The 19,084-nt window shown below is 41.7% G+C and overlaps 1 protein-coding gene across 2 annotated transcripts; it reads left to right on the forward strand.

Annotated features, from left to right (window-relative positions):
- Positions 1-796: 796 nt before the first annotated feature.
- LOC135543932 (probable global transcription activator SNF2L2) lies at positions 797-18,083 on the forward strand. Of its 2 annotated transcripts, none has more exons than XM_064971254.1 (7): positions 797-970; positions 1,047-1,234; positions 14,604-14,839; positions 15,332-15,437; positions 15,736-15,837; positions 15,978-16,116; positions 16,369-18,083. In XM_064971254.1, exons 1-7 carry the CDS (start codon positions 841-843, stop codon positions 16,503-16,505), a joined length of 1,038 nt encoding a protein of 345 aa, XP_064827326.1. In that variant the 5' UTR covers positions 797-840; the 3' UTR covers positions 16,506-18,083. The 2 variants fall into 2 exon arrangements, with proteins under 2 accessions (XP_064827326.1, XP_064827327.1); XM_064971255.1 differs by having other exon boundaries at positions 802-970; positions 1,109-1,234.
- The last annotated feature ends 1,001 nt before the right edge of the window (positions 18,084-19,084 follow it).

Below are 19,084 nucleotides of genomic sequence, written 5' to 3' on the forward strand. Positions count from 1 at the left end.
CACACAAATCGATATTTGATATAAAACCAACTCTTCACAACATTGATTTGATATTGATCATCTTGCTCACATCAAATTCCCATTTCCTGTTTAATCGCCCCTGTTGTCAAGGTGAGGACAGGACCACGTAAGGGGACTATTACCACACAAAAAAAATATATAAAAAATATATATCTAATTTCAAGATGGAGCAATAATAAGACCAGTAGCCTGAAGTGGCGTATTGGCCAAATGATGTAATGCTCTATGCAGCACAGACGCAGGCAGTCTGGAATAGCAGCTCATTCCTGGATCAGGACACATGCTGTTGAATGTGAGGACAATGATTATGATGAAGATTTTGCTGAAATATGTAAGTCCTATCAAAATCAAAATCTTTCCATGTCTGACCTTTGCAGAGTTCATATCAACAGGTCATTCTGTTCGGACAGACCTTGAACCTTTTTTGCAAGCATCATGGCCACAAGGTAATTTATGTTTTATGTAAATGGTCACCAGCCCTTGTTTTTATTTTTTTCTGTAGCTACGTTGGCATCAGGTTTCTCAGTGGAGTTCCGCAGAGGAATTAGAGCTACAGAATAAATTGTATCTACACACACGTGGACACGTGACCAAAAACCTAAATTACCACTAGCATGACATCATCGTGGCAGCACTGTGCTTGAGTTATTTGTGTGCAGTCTGAGCCGTGTGTGTGTGTGTAACATGCACATTAGAATCTCATATATCCCTCACCCCACCCTTCACAGAGTCTTATCCCCACGCTGAAAAGCAATGCAAAAATCATTCATAAAAAAAACTGGACCCGATAACTTTAACAGGATCTGGAAAAAAAGGCGTATGGCGACAGTCGATATTAAAACATGCAGAGGCAGACGAGCTTGGGGCCTTACTGAGAGGAATGAGACTGCAGCAGAGGCGAGAGGACAGGGAGAGAAATGCTTACTGCAGCCCGCCACACTGAGCCAGAGTGAGATGACTACTATTATTATAACATTGTTATTTTCCCTGCTCAGCTACCCATTGATTTGTGTATGAAAACCTAGTGCTTTTCTTTTTCTTCTGCATGCTTGCCCCCCTTCTGGGTTCCTGCTCTTTGAGTGATCAGCTGATGAAGAGGCTAGCAGCTCGCCGCTATGCTGGCTTGCTAATTCTCTCCCCTCCAGCTGCAGCTGCAGCCGATCCAGCTACAACCCATCCTGATCCACAGAGACAGACTGCAGACTGCAGCCAGGTAAATATTTATTCCTTCTTTCACTCTCTTTCTTCACTCTCCCTCTCTTTATTCTCAGGATAGGATTCTGCTGCATCGCACAGATCGGCACAGAGGGAGACGAGAGAGTGTGCGTGTCTGTCCATCTGTGTAGGTGTGCACGGTGTCTGTGTTAGTGTGTGAGAGGTAGAGGGTGTGGGTGTGTAGGTGTGAGCTGTAACGGATGAGGGGGTATCGTTTTCCAGTCGAGGAGGGGAAGGAAGAGGCAGGCTTGTTTGGTGATGATGGGACAGGCATGGAGCAACAAATACTGTACACACACTCACACTTGCATACAAAGGCAGTGTTTAGCTGTTATGCCCGTCTTTCAGGATTACTCTGTATCTGTGCATTCCACTGTAGCCCGGTAGAGAAATGTTTGCCGGGCTTTATAAAGATGACCATTTAAAGCTGACAGATTATCAGCATGATGTCTTTTGTTGTCCTTTGTACTGTTCTTGACATTCTCTATAATTTCTGTTCTATGCATGCTTTTCTCGCTTTCACTGTGTGTGTGCATGTGTATCAGTGTACGTACATGCATTTTCCACTGTCGGAATGTCATTCAGATTTTTCGCCATTGATAATGGTTATTTGGTCACTGTTGTCGTGTGTGTGTGTGTGTGTGTGTGTGTGTGTGTGTGTGTGTGTGTGTGTGTGTGTGTGTGTGTGTGTGTGTGTGTGTGTGTGTGTGTGTGTGTGTGTGTGTGTGTGTGTGTGGGGGTTGGTTGACCAATTATGAATGTGTATTCAGAAGCACAGACGACATATCTGCATGAATATACAGTTACATGCGCATTCATCTTTGTGTCTTTGTAGATATGTGCTAAGACAGTATAGTATTATGTGGGTATGCTGTGTCTATGTGTCTACATGCCTGCGTGGCTGTATGACTCATTTCATACATCAATATTTTCGTTAGATTGCCCAGCCTACATCAATGTAATGAGTGTACAAAACATTAAGAACACCTTCCTAATATTGAGTTGCACCCCCTCAGAACAACCTCAATTTGTTGGTATTGACTCTACAAGGTGTCCAAAGCGGTCCACAGGGATGCTGGCGCATGTTGACTCCAATGCTTCCTACATTTGGATCAAGTTGGCTGGATGTCCTTTGAGTGGTTGGCCATTCTTGATACACATGGGAAACTTCTTGACACAAATCGGTGTGCCTGGCACCTACTACCATACACTTAAATATTTTGTCTTGCCCATACTCCCTCTAAATGACACACATACACAATCCAAGTCTCAATTGCCTCAAGGCTTAACAATCCATCTTTAACCTGTCTCCACGCCTTCATCTACACTGATTGAAGTGGATTTAACAAGTGACATCAGTAAGGGATCTAAGGATTCACCTGGTCAGTCTATGTCATGGAAAAAACACAAAAACAAACTTTTACACTCACGTGATACCATTCATTCCTATGTGAAGATTACAATAGAGCATTTTAAGCCAAGGAATTTGGTTAAAATGGCGTCTCATGGATACTCTCACTGATACATAACGGGCAGTTTGAGCTAGTCCATGTAGTTACGTTGCAGGCTAGCCTAGTGTTGCCCTCTCTCATTGAGTATCTCAAGTTGAAGGCCGACCTTGGGTACTGCTGGCTGGCATTAACAACTAAATCATCATTATAACTTATTCTGTGTGAGATGTTAAAATAAATCTATTCAAGGACATACTTCTGGTGTATTAGAAGCAATTATTGGTAGCATAGTTTTCGATTATGTATTTATTTAACATGAAGATTGACCACAAAGATTGCCATTTTCTCATTCACAATAATAGGGATCCGGTTTTCTGCAAACAATGCCTGCAGTACCGCATTCGGCCTTGAACTTTGTGGCTTCAAGAAGAGGGGGCACTCTTTCTCCTCCTGCCTGCATGCATTCCTCATTCTCTGCTGAATGGGCCTAATTCAGACTTAGAAAATGTACAGTTGAAGTCAGAAGTTTACATACATTTAGGTTGGAGTGACTAAAACTAGTTTTTCAACCACTCCACAAATTTCTTATTAAAACCTCTTAAGGCTAGGGGGCACTATTTTCATTTTTGGAAAAATATCGTTCCCAAAGTAAACGCTATTTCTCAGGACCAGATAATAGAATATGCATATAATTGACAGCTTAGGATAGAAAACGCTCTAAAGTTTCCAAAACGGTAACAATATTGTCTGTGAGTATAACAGAACTGATATTGCAGGCCTGCAAGCCTGAGAAAAATCCAATCAGAAAGTGATTCTTATTTTTAAACCTGTGCGTTCCTATGCATCCCCATTGACCATTGACAGGGATATCAACCAGATTCCTTTTTCTATGGCTTCCCTAATGTGTCTACAGTCGCTAGACATAGTTTCAGGCTTTTATTTTGAAAAATGAGTGTGAACGACAACATTGCGTCAGTGGTCAGGTGATGGCTCTCAGTGATTTGTGCGTAATAGACAAAGGCGGCCATTGTTCCTCTCGCTCCTAGTGAAAAGTCAATTGTCCTGGTTGATATATTATCTAATAGATATTTGAAAAACACCGTAAGGATTGATTATAAAAAATTGTTTGCCATGTTTCTGTCAATATTATGGATCTAATTTGGCGTTGCCGTGACCGCAATTTCTGGTGGATTTCTCAACAAAACGTGAACAAAAAAAGGAGGTATTTCGGCTATAAAAATAATCTTTATGGAACAAAATGAACATTTGCTGTCTAACTGCGAGTCTCGTGAGTGAAAACATCCGAAGCTCATCAAAGGTAAACTATTTAATTTGATTGCTTTTCAGATTTTCGTGAACAGGATTCCTGCTGCTAGCTGGACGTAATGCTATGCGAGACTATCAATAAACGTACACAAATGCTTGTCTTGCTTTGGCTGTAAAAGCATAATTTCAAAATCTGAGATGACAGGGTGATTAACAAAAGGCTAAGCTGTGTGTCACTATATTTCACTTGTGATTTCATGAATATGAATATTTTCTAGTAAGATTTTTTTGGTCCGTTGCGTTATGCTAATTAGTGTAGTTGATGACAATTCTCCCGGTTCGGGGAGGGGTATTTCTAAGAAATTAAGAGTGATTACCAGCTGCATTCAAAGGTAACCAACCTACAACACTAGACTAAAGTCATCCTTGTGGTATTGATAGATAAACATGGTAATGATTTCACTGATTGCACATAAAGACAGTTCCTAAATGATAAAGTGCTTGCTTTGTTATCCAACTGAGCTTGTGTCCTTTCTGTCATCCTGTGAACCCCGTTCATTGCTGCTTGCAGCTATATTATAAATAAAATCTGGATGTATTGAATGTTCCATGTGGTCAATATTAAAAGGGCAGTTCATTTAATATAACAGGCTTTTAAAATATAATATTGGTGCACAATTTCCACTTAAAATATTAAAAGATATGCAAAAGGGACTCATTTTCGTGGAATGACCCAAATAGAAAAAAGTTCAAAAAGGTTAGAATGTAAAAATAAAAGAGTGTGAGTGTGTGAGTCTTAAGTGTATAAATGTGTGAGTGTTTGCGTGTGCACGCTCATATGCGTGTGGTTTCTGTGCAGCAGGGTTGCCTATGTGCCTTAGAGCCCGTATCTTGTTTTTATCTCTCATCGCTGCAAACGCTGCAGCAAGCAACTGCTGTATTTTACACAAAGGCAATTAAAGCCTAGATGTATGCATGCAGCAGCGCTTGTCTGGGCTGGAGGGGAGAGTGAGAGAAGAAGAGAGAGCGAGGAGAGAGATAGGGGGAGTGAATATGTATTCACATTGGGGGGAATTCAGACCCGAGTTCCATAATGGAATAATGGAACATTATTCCCTTTTTATGCACTTTATGTGTATTCTCACCTTGAACACAAAAGCATGAGGAAATGCATGTGACAGCCAGCTATTAGTTTGGGGTGGAGATCATAGAAATAGAGGTGTGGCTACAGATATGCTTTATTCTGACCTCGACTTAATTCCCTAATAATACCACCACCTTTTGACAAACCGGAATGGTGATACAGTGAATTATACGTGAATAAACTGTCTGTAAACAATTGTTGGAAAAATTACTTGTGTCATGCACAACGAAGATGTCCTAACCGACTTTGCCAAAAGTTTGTTAACCTCTAGCGTCGAGCAATCCCGTATCCGGGAGCGTAATCATAGCCTCAAGCTCATTAGCATAACGCAACGTTAAATATTCATGAAAATCGCAAATGAAATTAAATAAATATATTGGCTCACAAGCTTAGCCTTTTGTTAACAACACTGTTGTTTAGAATCAATCCTCAAGGTGTTTTTCACATATCTATTCGATGATAAATCATTCGTGGCAGTTGCCTTTCTTGCACGCAGCTGGAGATTGCGCAATAATTTTGACGGAGGACACATATCGGACACCTGGTAAATGTAGTCTATTATGGTCAATCTTCCAATGATATGCCTACAAATACGTCACAATGCTGCAGACACCTTGGGGAAACGACAGAAAGTGTAGGCTCATTCCTGGCGCATTCACAGCCATATAAGGAGACATTGGAACACAGCGCATTCAACATCTGGGGCACTTCCTGTATGAAATGTCATCTTGGTTTTGCCTGTAGCATTAGTTCTGTGGCACTCACAGACAATATCTTTGCAGTTTTGGAAACGTCAGAGTGTTTTCTTTCCAAAGCTGTCAATTATATGCATAGTCGAGCATCTTTTCGTAACAAAATATCTTGTTTAAAACGGGAACGTTTTTTTATCCAAAAATTAAAAGAGCGCCCCCTATATCGAAGAAGTTAACTTTAATTCCATTATTTCAATTCCATCTTCCATTGATTTGATATCTCCTAACTGTTGCCTCACATGGAGGCTCTTTGACTGTAGCCTATTGCCGCTTTGATGACTTATGATTGGCCAACAACAACAACAAGCTACACACGCCACTCGTGAAAAGCAAAGTGCAGCAACATAAATTATACAATTTCTCTCGCTTTACGGCAGCAGTCCCGTTCAGATTGATATGGGTCCTTCTGGACAAGTCAGTTAAAATTACACATACCAGAGACCCGTGACAATCATATCAGAACCGACCCAGACCCGTGACATTATTTAGAATTCTGGATCCGGGTCCTGGATTGGACCTCGGGTATTTGGGTACAGGTGATTCCGTGAAGCCTTCTAGTTTCAAGTTGATAGGCCACTGTGTAGTGAATTTACAGTAGTTTAATTGGACAAGTAAAATTTTTTTTTGTTGTTGTCAATAACTCAGCCATATTTGGACCTATCCCTTAACTCAAACTAAGTTAAAGGCCCAGTGCAGTCAAAAATGCTATGTGTCTGTGTTTTATATACAGTGCCTTCGGAACGTTTTGCACATTTTGATGTATTACAGCCTGAATTTAAAATGGGTTAAATTGAGATTTTTTGCATCACTGGACTGCACACAATACCCCATAATGTCAGAGTGGAATTATGTTTTTCGAAATTAGATATGAATAAAAAATGAAAAGCTGAAATATCTTGAGTCAATAAGTATTCAACCCCTTTGTTATGGCAAGCCTAAATAAGTTGAGGAGTAAAAATGTGCTTAACACATCACATAATACATTGCATGGACTCCCTCTGTGTGCAATAAGAGTGTTAACCATGATTTTTGAATGACTACTCCATCTCTGTACCCCAGATATATAATTATCTGTAAGGTCCCTAAGTCGAGCAGGGAATTTTAAATAAAGATTCAACCCAAACAACAGGGAGGTGTTCCAATGTCTTTCAAAGAAGGGCACCTATTGGTAGATGGGTAAAAAAAGAAGAAGCCGATATTGAATATCCATTTGAGCATGGTGATGTTATTAATTGCACTTTGGATGGTGGATCAATACACCCAGTCGCTACAAAGATACACGCGTCCATCCTATCTCAGTTGCCGATAGGAAGGAAACCGTTCAGGGATTTTACCATGAGGCCAATGGTGAGATTGCGCAGCTGAACACTGTATTCTGGAAACAGTCATTTTTGTTGTTGTTTTTGACAAAAAACAACACGTTTTTAACAACTAGCACCGTTATTTCTTGTCCCAGAATCACTTAACAGACAGGTTGATGCCTGCTTGACAGAGAAGCTAACCTTAGCTTGTTGGCTAGTAGCTAGCTAGCTAACGAAGTTAGTCCCAGAGGAGTTTGCAATGATTCCTTTTTGTCTGGAGTAGTAAATGAATGGTTCCAGTGCTGTATAAGCTGTATCTACTTTCGGGACAAACTGGATCACTCAGAGGTCCAATATGGCAATTGTTTGCTTGCGGAGGATTATAAGATTGAACTTCCTTGATCAAGCAAGTCGCAATGTAAGAAACTTAGGAAAACGCAGAGTGGTGGCTAGAGGCCATTCTCACTTGTTGGATGCATCTCTGCCTTGTTGTTGTCTGACTGGCCGGTGTTGCCTGGAGTTTGTTTGCCAGGGGAGCAATCTCCTGCCTCTCCTCGCCCATCTAATAGTAGAGTTGAAGGAGCACAGCAAGAGGAGGATGCGACCATCAACAACGAGAGGCCCGGAGCAGATACAAACAACAAATAGTTTCACCGCCCTGGAGCCTGATCTTCCTGCACCTTTGTCTCTGGGGGTATCTGTCCCTGGGGCAAATCGAGTGGTGCTTCTCCATCTGTCGGAGGCCTGCACCAGAAGCCGCGGGCTCAAGTTATCCTGTCTCTCGCCCATTCTTAAAGGGTTCTCAGAATCCTGTGAAGCGTGGGAGTGGGTGGATTTCCTTGTCCTTCTCACCAGCCATATTTTGGGCAGCTCAAGGGTAAGAAATGCCACTGTTCCTGGTGCAAAAACAATGTCCTATCCTGGAGCTGGAGTAAATTACATTACTAAGCTGCTCCTGAATGTTCTAGGCCAGGACAAGGAAATCAATTCTATCGTAGTGCATGTGGGTTTTAATGTCCTTATGAAGGGCAGCTCTGAACAGTTGAAACTGAATTTTAAAGAGCTGATAGATTCTCTGATAGACACTAATAAAAGACCACATCTGGCCCTGTGCCCTCTCTGAATCGTGGCATTGAACGCTATTGCAGGATTCTTTCTCTTCACAACTGGCTGTGATTATTGCAGCTTAATGTGTGCAACGTTTGTTGACAATTTCGATACCTTTTGGAAACAAAATATGTCTTATAGGGAGGATTGGACCCACCAGAATCATTTGGGTTCATGGATCCTTTCAAAGCGTTTTAAGGCTCCGTTGAGACAAGCCCAGCTCAGTTAATGCTTACCATTGTGTCGCTGAGTTATCATAATGCTTCAGCAAATGTACAGTTGAAGTCGGAGGTTTACATACACTTAGGTTGGAGTCATTAAAACTCGTTTTTCAACCACTCCACAAGTATCTTGTTAAGAAACTAGTTTTGGAAAATCGGTTTAGACATCGACTTTGTGCATGACGCAAGTAATTTTTACAAAAATTGTTTACCTAGGTGTCTGGTTAGACTGTAAACCCTCCTTCCAGACTCACATCAAACATCTCCAATCCAAAGTTAAATCTAGAATTGGCTTCCTATTTCGCAACAAAGCATCCTTCACTCATGCTGCCAAACATACCCTTGTAAAACTGACCATCCTACCGATCCTCGACTTCGGCAATGTCATTTACAAAATAGCCTCCAATACCCTATTCAATAAATTGGATGCAGTCTATCACAGTGCCATCCGTTTTGTCACCAAAGCCCCATATACTACCCACCACTGCGACCTGTACGCTCTCGTTGGCTGGCCCTCGCTTCATACTTGTCGCCAAACCCACTGGCTCCAGGTCATATACACGACCCTGCTAGGTAAAGTCCCCTCTTATGTCAGCTCGCTGGTCACCATGGCAGCACCCACCTGTAGCACGCGCTCCAGCAGGTATATCTCTCCGGTCACCCCCAAAACCAATTCTTCCTTTGGCCGCCTCTCCTTCCAGTTCTCTGCTGCCAATGACTGGAACGAACTACAAAAATCTTTGAAACTGGTAACACTTACAGTGGGGCAAAAAAGTATTGTCAGCTCGCTGGAGACTGGCAAGTTCTCCCACTTAACTTCTTTGATATAGGGGGCGCTCTTTTAATTTTTGGATAAAAAAACGTTCCCGTTTTAAACAAGATATTTTGTCACGAAAAGATGCTCGACTATGCATATAATTGACAGCTTTGGGAAGAACACACTCTGACGTTTCCAAAACTGCAAAGATATTGTCTGTGAGTGCCACAGAACTAATGCTACAGGCGAAACCAAGATGAAATTTCATACAGGAAATGACCCAGATTTAGAATGCGCCTTGTTCCAATGTCTCCTTATATGTCTGTGAATGCGCAAGGAATGAGCCTACACTTTCTGTCGTTTCCCCAAGGTGTCTGCAGCATTGTGACGTATTTGTAGGCATATCATTGGAAGATTGACCATAAGAGACTACATTTACCAGGTGTCCGATTGGTGTCCTCCGTCGAAATTATTGCGTAATCTCCAGCTGCATGCACGTTTCCATTTGGTTCAGAGGAGAAAGGCAACTGCCACGAATGATTTATCATCGAAAAGATATGTGAAAAACACCTTGAGGATTGATTCTAAACAACGTTTGCCATGTTTCTGTCGATATTATGGAGTTAATTTGGAAAAAAGTTTGGAGTTGTAATGACTGAATTTTCGGGTTTTTTTCTTAGCCAAACGTGATGAACAAAACGGAGGGATTTCTCCTACACAAATAATATTTTTGGAAAAACTGAACATTTGCTATCTAACTGAGAGTCTCCTCATTGAAAACATCCGAAGTTCTTCAAAGGTAAATTATTTTATTTGAATGCTTTTCTTGTTTTTGTGAAAATGTTGCCTGCTGAATGCTAGGCTTAATGCTATGCTAGCTATCAATACTCTTACACAAATGCTTGTGTAGCTATGGTTGAAAAGCATATTTTGAAAATCTGAGATGACAGTGTTGTTAACAAAAGGCTAAGCATGTGAGCCAATATATTTATTTCATTTGTGATTTTCAAAAATAGTTAACGTTGCGTTATGCTAATGAGCTTGAGGCTATGATTAAGCTCCCGGATACGGGATTGATCGACGCTAGAGGTTAAAAAGATGAGAGAGGCCTGTAGTTTTCATCATAGGTACACTTCAACTATGACAGACAAAATTATATATACTTTTTTCCAGAAAATCACTGTAGGATTTTTAATGAATTTATTTGCAAATTATAGTGGAAAATAAGTATTTGGTCAATAACAAAAGTTTATCTCAATACTTTGTTATATACCCTTTGTTGGCAATGACAGAGATCAAACGTTTTCTGTAAGTCTTCACAAGATTTTCACACACTGTTGCTGGAATTTTGGCCCATTCCTCCATGCAGATCTCCTCTAGAGCAGTGATGTTTTGGGGTTGTTGCTGAGCAACACAGACTTTCAACTCCCTCCAAAGATTTTCTATGGGGTTGTGATCTGGAGACTGGCTATGCCACTCCAGGACCTTGAAATGCTTCTTACGGAGCCACTCCTTCGTTGCCCGAGAGGTGTGTTTGGGATCATTGTCATGCTGAAAGACCCAGCCACATTTCATCTTCAATGCTCTTGCTGATGGAAGGAGGTTTTCACTCAAAATCTCACGATACATGGCCCCATTCATTCTTTCCTTTACACGGATCAGTCGTCCTGGTCCCTTTGCAGAAAAACAGCCCCAAAGCATGATGTTTCCACCCCCATGCTTCACAGTAGGTATGGTGTTCTTTGGATGCAACTCAGCATTCTTTGTGATCCAAACACGACGAGTTGAGTTTTTACCAAAAGTTATATTTTGGTTTCATCTGACCATATCTCCCAATCTTCTTCTGGATCATCCAAATGCTCTCTAGCAAATTTCAGATGGGCCTGGACATGTACTGGCTTAAGCAGGGGGACACGTCTGGCACTGCAGGATTTGAGTCCCTGGCGGCGTAGTGTGTTACTGATGGTAGGCTTTGTTACTTTGGTCCCAGCCCTCTGCAGGTCATTCACTAGGTCCCCCCGTGTAGTTCTGGGATTTTCGCTCACCGTTCTTGTGCTCATTTTGACCCCACGGGGTGAGATCTTGCGTGGAGCCCCAGATCGAGGGAGATTATCAGTGGTTTTGTATGTCTTCCATTTCCTAATAATTGCTCCCACAGTTGATTTCTTCAAACCAAGCTGCTTACCTATTGCAGATTCAGTCTTTCCAGCCTGGTGCAGGTCTACAATTTTGTTTCTGGTGTCCTTTGACAGCTCTTTGGTCTTGGCCATAGTGGAGTTTGGAGTGTGACTGTTTGAGGTTGTGGACAGGTGTCTTTTATACTTATAACAAGTTCAAACAGGTGTCATTAATACAGGTAACGAGTGGAGGACAGAGGAGCCTCTTCAAGAAGATGTTACAGGTCTGTGAGGGCCAGAAATCTTGCTTCTTTGTAGGTGACCAAATACTTATTTTCCACCATAATTTGCAAATAAATTCATTAAAAATCCTACAATGTGATTTTCTGGATTTTTTTCTTCTGATTTTGTCTGTCATAATTGAAGTGTACCTATGATGAAAATTACAGGCCTCTCTCTTCTTTTTAAGTGGGAGAACTTGCACAATTGGTGGCTGACTAAATACTTTTTTGCCCCACTGTATCTCCCTCACTAGCTTTAAGCACCAGCTGTCAGAGCAGCTCACAGATTACTGCACCTGTACATAGCCCATCTATATTTTAGCCCAAACAACTACCTCTCCCCCTACTGAATTTATTTATTTATTTATTTTGCTCCTTTGCACCCCATTATTTCTATCTCAACTTTACATATTCATCCACTGCAAATCTACCATTCCAGTGTTTTACTTGCTATATTGTATTTACTTCGCCACCATGGCCTTTTTTGCCTTTATCTCCCTTATCTCACCTCATTTGCTCACTTTGTATATAGACTTATTTTTCTACTGTATAATTGACTGTATGTTTGTTTTACTCCATGTGTAACATTGTGTTGTTGTATGTGTCGGACTGCTTTGCTTTATCTTGGCCAGGTCGCAATTGTAAATGAGAACTTGTTCTCAACTTGCCTACCTGGTTAAATAAAGGTGAAATAAAAAAGTAATAAACAGACAGATAATTTCACATTTAATTCACTATATCACAATTCCAGTGGGTCAGAAGTTTACATACACTATGTTGACTGTGCCTTTAAACAGCTTGGAAAATTCCAGAAAGTGATGGCTTTAGAAGCTTCTGTTAGGCTAATTGACATCATTTGAGTCAATTGGAGGTGTACCTGTGGATGTATTTCAAGGTCGACCTTCAAACTCAGTGCCTCTTTGCTTGACATCATGGGAAAATCAACAGAAATCGGCCAAGACCTAAGAAAAAAAATGTAGACCTCTATAAGTCTGGTTCATCCTTGGGAGCAATTTCCAAATGCATGAAGGTACCACGTTCATCTGTACAAACAATAGTACGCAAGTATAAACACCATGGGACCACGCAGCCATCATACTGCTCAGGAAGGAGACACGTTCTGTCTCCTAGAGATGAAGGAGGAAACAAGTACAAAAGTATCTATATCCACTGTAAAACGAGTCCTATATTGACATAACCTGAAAGGCCGCTCAGCAAGGAGGAAGCCACTGCTTCAAAAACAGATTTAAAAAAAACAGATTCAAAAACTACAGATGGGGACAAAGATCGTACATTTTGGAGAAATTTTCTCTGGTCAGATGAAACAAAAATAGAACTGTTAGGCCATAATGACCATCATTATGTTTGGAGGAAAAAGGGGCAGGCTTGCATGCCGAAGACCACTATCCCAACCGTGAAGCACGGGGGTGGTGGCATCATGTTGTGTGGGTGCTTTGCAGCAGGAGGGACTGGTGCACTTATTTGACCCATTTGCAACCAAGCTTTAACTTCCTGACTGATGTCTTGAGATGTTGCTTCAATATGTCCACATAATTTTCCTGACTCATGATGCCATCCATTTTGTGAAGTGCACCAGTCCCTCATGCAGCAAAGCACTCCCACAGCATGATGCTGCCACCCCCGTGCTTCACGGATGGGATGGTGTTCTTCGGCTTGCAAGCCTCCCCTTTATTCACCATGCTGTCTGTGTGGGTGGACCATTTCAGTTTGTCCGTGATGTGTATGCCGAGGAAACTCAAACTTTCCATCTTCTCCACTACTGTTCAATCGACATGAATAGGGGGTGCTCCCTCTGCTGTTTCCTGAATGCCACGATCATCTCCTTTGTATTGTTGAGATTGAGTGTGAGGTTATTTTCCTGACACCACACCCCGAGAGCCCTCACCTCCTCCCTGTAGACCGTCTCGTCGTTGTTGTTGGTAATCAAGCCTACCACTGTAGCGTCGTCTGCAAACTTGAGTTGGAGGTGTGTATGGCCACACAGTCATGGGTGAACAGGGAGTACAGGAGAGGGCTGAGAACGCACTGTGGGGCCCCAGTGTTGAGGATCAGCGGGGTGGAGATGTTGTTTCCTGCCCTTACCACCTGGGGGAGTCCTGTCAGAAAGTCCAGGACCCAGTTGCACAGGGCGGGGTCGAGACCCAGGGTCTCGAGCTTAATGACGAGTTTGGAGGGTACTATGGTGTTAAATGCTGAGCTGTGGTTGATGAACAGCATTCTTGCATAGGTATTCCTCTTGTCCAGATGGGTTAGGGCAGTGAGCATTGTGATTGAGATTTCGTTGTCTGTTGACCTATTGGGGCAGTAAGCAAATTGGAGTGGGTCTAGGGTGTCAGGTAGAGTGAAGGTGATATGATCCTTGACTAGTCTCTCAAAACACTTCATGATGACGGAAATGAGTGCTACGGGGCGATAGTCGTTTAGCTCAGTTACCTTTGCTTTCTTGGGAACAGGAACAATGGTGAACCTCTTGAAGCATGTGGGAACAGCAGACTGGGATAGGGATTGATTGAATAGGTCCGTAAACACACCAGCCTGCTAGTCTGTGGATGCTCTGAGGACGCGGCTAGGGATGCCGTGTGGATGCCATCTGGTTGACGTCTGGGCCGGCAGCCTTGCGAGGGTTAATACATTTACATTTTTTACTCACGTTGGCTGCGGTGAAGGAGAGCCCACAGCTTTTGGTAGCGGGCCATGTCGGTGGCACTGTATTGACCTCAATGCAAGCAAAGAAGTTGTTTCGTTTGTCTGGGAGCAAGTACCAAATGAGATTTAAATTGTTTACACAAACAGATTTTGACAAAAATAAAGTCCCAGAAGTCAAAGATGGCCTCAATAGACCTATACACCAATGATTTATCTTACTATTTGTGAACTATTTTCAGTTTTCGTGTATAAGTATATTGCAGTCATCTTTGAATTCTGAAGAACCTCTTCCCCCTCCTCAAGGTGGAGGAGAACGGGGTCTTGGAGGACATGGAAGAGGACATCAGCCTGAAGAAACGGAAAGGTGATCACCACGGCAACAAAGACTTAGAGTCACGAGACTCCGGCCAGGAGGCTGAAGGAGAAAAGGTCAAGAAGCGCCGGGGACGACCTCCGGCAGAGAAGCTGCTCCCCAACCCCCCCGAGCTCACCAAGCAGCTGAGCACACTGGTGGATATGGTCATCAACTACAAAGATGGGTGAGATTAAATTACTTAGATGTAAAAAAATATATAATATAAAAATATATATATTTTGAGATAGTCCATTTACTTATTCTACTATTTCTATGTGTTGGCAAACAAACTAAAAGGGTGCACACTGCCACCTTCAGTTCTGGAATTTTTCCGCACAAGTATATCTATCTATCTATCTATCTATCTATCTATCTATCTATCTATCTATCTATCTATCTATCTATCTATCTATCTATCTATCTATCTATCTATCTATCTATCTATCTATCTATCTATCTATCTATCTATCTATCTATCTATCTATCTATCCTAGTGTGTTGTCTTTCAAATACTTTGGCTGCACTTGATTGGCACAATGGAACTAAATCTGGCAAATCTGCCACTCCAGGCAGGCTCAATCAAACCCTGAAAGTATTTGAAACAAATCACATACTATTGTCTGGAGAGGTCTATGTGTTTTTGGTCCGTAACAGAGCCTGTGCTAAATGATTCCAGGTTGGGCCGTCAGATCAGCAAAGGCTTCATCCAACTGCCTTCAAGGAAGGAGGTGTCAGAGTACTACGAGCTGATCCGAAAGCCTGTGGACTTCAGGAGGATCAGGGTAGGCTCAGTGGACCCTCTACACTAGAGATTCCCAACCTTTTTCACACAGGGTCCCCTGTTTAACATTTGATCAAATTAGACACAAATACATAGCATTTTACATTTTATATTGCATTTGATATAACCCTTCATAGTTCATAACAGCATCACAATGAATTGGAATACAGGCCTCCACAAAAACAGTAGGCTATTTTAATGCAAATAGCCTGACCTTTTGTGTAGAACAGGTAGCCATCTTAAAAAGTAATTCCTATTAAATGCAGAGATTTGGGAACACACAGATTTGTTTTTTGTAGGAGCGTGTGCGCAACCATAAGTACAGGAGTGTGGGAGATCTGGAGAAAGACATCATCCTGCTGTGTCACAACGCCCAGACCTTCAACCTGGAGGGATCTCAGGTGTGCCTCAGGGATGTTATCTAGGGCCACTGGAATTCATGTCACTGCCTACGGTTCTACATAAAATCTACATACCATGATGCCCCCAGCTAATGATTGTGAGAGGCTAATTTGGTTAATGTTGTGTGTGTTTGCCATAGATATTTGAGGACTCGATTGTTCTCAAGTCTGTGTTTGAGAGTGCACGACAAAGGATTGTCATTGATGATGAGGTGAAACAGGACAGCACTGCCATCCGTGATGACAGAGGTCGAGACAATCAGTTGGTTTCATCAACAGGTGAGACCCAGCCATTGTGACCTCAAAATAAACTCTAAAAACACAATGAGAAGATCAAGATCAAGACATTTTTCACTTTCACTCACCCAAGTTATCAAGCAACATTATTTAGATTTTGAGTAGCTTGAAATTATTTATTTTCACAAAGATCAATGACAGGACAAACTAATATCTGGTTGTCATTATAAAAAGTAAATGGCAAACTAGTTCCTTCAACTCTCTTTTGTTCCTTTCTTAATCCTCTCTTTTCAGTGAAAATGGCAACAAAGCAGGGGAAACAGAGGATGAAGGAGGAGAGAAGCAGAAAGACGAAGGTCAAGAAGACAGTCTACAGTGATGTAGACAGCGATGAGGATCTGGAGGACAATACAGCTAAAGATGAGGGTTGACCTGTAGGACCAACCAACGCTAGTTCATTTATCCTCCTTATCCTCTTTCTTTCTATCCACTGTGACTGTTTTTGCGTTGCAGCTTATTAATTTGCTCACCTTGCAACAGGTTTGTCTCATCTCAAGTCAAGAAAGCTACTCAAAGGAATGTACATAACTAATAACTCATTTTTTTAATGATTTTGCTCCCTCGGTCTTCATGTGAAAGCTACTGTGTTTATCCTTAATGCTTTACCAGAGGATATCTCTCCACTCTTTTTCCATTAGTTGTTTATTTATTTGAACGTGTTATTACTGTATGTGTGAAATTAGAATGTATTTCTGTTGAGACGGAGACCACCCTCAGAGAGTGGTGCCTGTTGATAACATCTCTATGTGTTGTGTACAGGTATGTGAGATGTCAGAACATGGTTGGTCAGCTCTTCAATATGACCAGGATGGACACTTAAAATGTGTGGATTTAAAATGAAATTTGATTCTGTAATAAAACTCCAAATAGGGGAAGTGTATTTGAACAATATTGTGTATTCTGAACGACCTGACAACCAACGTTGACTTCAAACTTAATAAGCAGTTACAAACAGATAAAGTTGTATCACTTCAGGTGTAAGTTCTATACTTTATGTTCATGGGCTTTTTGTATTATTTTGTATCTTTTTGAGTTTGGCTTAGAGTGGCAACTAGCAAGTCCCAGGTGACAAACAAGAAAGAGAAAAAAAGAGAGCTCTCCCAGCAGGAGACAGTATGGATTTGTGTTGACGTCTTTTTTTTTCTCTCTCTTTTTTTTGGCAAGAAAAAGCAACCCGCTGGGATCCCGATCCTGGCATGAAGAAGTTTGTGTACAAGTCGATACAGTTCTTCTGTACTAATCCTGCTTTGTGTAAAAAGAAAGGCAAGACATCAGTGTAGCCAGCAGAAACATATTCTATACCCCAAGTACTGATTATACAGTATTAATATGTTTATGTTGTTTAAATTGCAAATCTGGTTGTACCCATTCTTATGCTTATCACTATTTTTATATGTAGGACAATGCTGTAGCAATGCACATAGCCATCCGCTATGCTTGTATAGTCTCAGCCAGGAGAGGCGAGAAAGAAAAATTAACTGTATTTGGGCTATTATATGTCACTCTCTCTGAGGAAAGTATAATGATGTGATGTAAAATGTGTCTGAATCTCTTGCATCTTTCTTTATCAACATTGAAACAATGTCGAATGCATTATGCAAGGAGTAGATTTTTGCATAGTACGGGATCTCATCTGATCTGTTTGCATTCTGTTTGTTTTGTGATATGAAAGTCTGCTTTTACAACCCACCCTTCCTCTTTCAGTCACATGCAATCAATCAGAAGCAGACTACAACAAATTCAATCAAATATTTATTTGTGAATCCATTTAATTTGAGTAAGTGTTCTTGTTTCAATATGCTAAACCAGATTTTCTTTGCACAACCAGATTTGCTTTGTACACTCTACAGATCTCTGAATAAGTAATGGGTTTAGTGCAATGATTTGCAATGAGGTCGGTATCTGGGTAGACACGGGCCATTATCAAAGCCAGATTTACTCATAAATAAACATTGATCAACCCCAAGTTCACCATAGCTTCAACATTACCAGAGTGTCAAAGGATATTAACTGAAATTGACAAAATGTTTCATCAAATGTAAATACCAATGTCGCAAAGATACACAAGCGATAGCCTCCGATGGCGGCATATTTCAAACTATTGACAAAATGTAGCATAGACCAACGTAGCATCCACAGTTACAACCAATAGGTGGTATAGTGCCCTCAAATCTCATCACTAAGCTAAGTTCCCTGGGACTGAAAACCTCCCTCTGCAACTGGATCCTGGACTTCTTGACGGGCGCCCCAGGTGGTGAGGGTATTAAAAAACATATCCGCCATGCTGACCCTCGACACAAGGCCCTTCCAGGGTGTGTGCTTAGTACTCCCTGTTCACCCACTACTGCGTGGCCTAGCACGACTCCAACACCATAATTAAGTTTGCCGACAACACAATGGTGGTAGGCCTGATCACTGATGATAATGAGACAGCCTATAGGCAGGAGACCAGAGACCTCAACAACCTCTCCCTCAAAGTCAGTATTACAAAGGAACTGATCAAGGACTACAGGAAACGGAGGACCGAGCACCACTCCCCATTCACATCGACAGGGCTGTAGTGGAGTGGGTCGAGACCTTCAGGTTCCTTGGTGTCCACATCACCAACAAACTATCATGGTCCAAACACACCAACACAGTCGTGAAGAGAGCACGACAATGCCTCTTCTCCCTCTCTCCCTCAGGAGGATGAAAAGATTTGACATGGGTCCTCAGATCCTCAAAAAGTTATACAGCTGCACCATCGAGAGCATCTTGACTGCCTGCATCACTGCTTGGTATGGCAACTGCTTAGCATCTGACCACAAGGCGCTACAGAGGGTAGTGAATATGGCCCAGGACCTCTATACCAGGCTGTGTCAGAGGAAGACCCAAAAAATTGTCAGAGACTCCAGTCAAAAAAAGCCACAAGCGTTACCGGTAAGCGGTACCAATGCACCAACAGGATCCT

The sequence above is a fragment of the Oncorhynchus masou genome, chromosome 8 (assembly GCF_036934945.1).
Source record: "Oncorhynchus masou masou isolate Uvic2021 chromosome 8, UVic_Omas_1.1, whole genome shotgun sequence".
Classification (NCBI taxonomy): domain Eukaryota; kingdom Metazoa; phylum Chordata; class Actinopteri; order Salmoniformes; family Salmonidae; genus Oncorhynchus; species Oncorhynchus masou.

What these genes read in the sequence shown, in the direction of transcription:
- LOC135543932 (XM_064971254.1), top strand. Translation starts at nt 841, where the DNA reads ATGGCGACAGTCGATATTAAAACATGCAGAGGCAGACGAGCTTGGGGC. An exon ending in AGACTGCAGACTGCAGCCAG is followed by an intron (nt 1,235 to 14,603) that starts GTAAATATTTAT and finishes CCCCTCCTCAAG; the next exon opens with GTGGAGGAGAACGGGGTCTT. An exon ending in TGGACTTCAGGAGGATCAGG is followed by an intron (nt 15,438 to 15,735) that starts GTAGGCTCAGTG and finishes TGTTTTTTGTAG; the next exon opens with GAGCGTGTGCGCAACCATAA.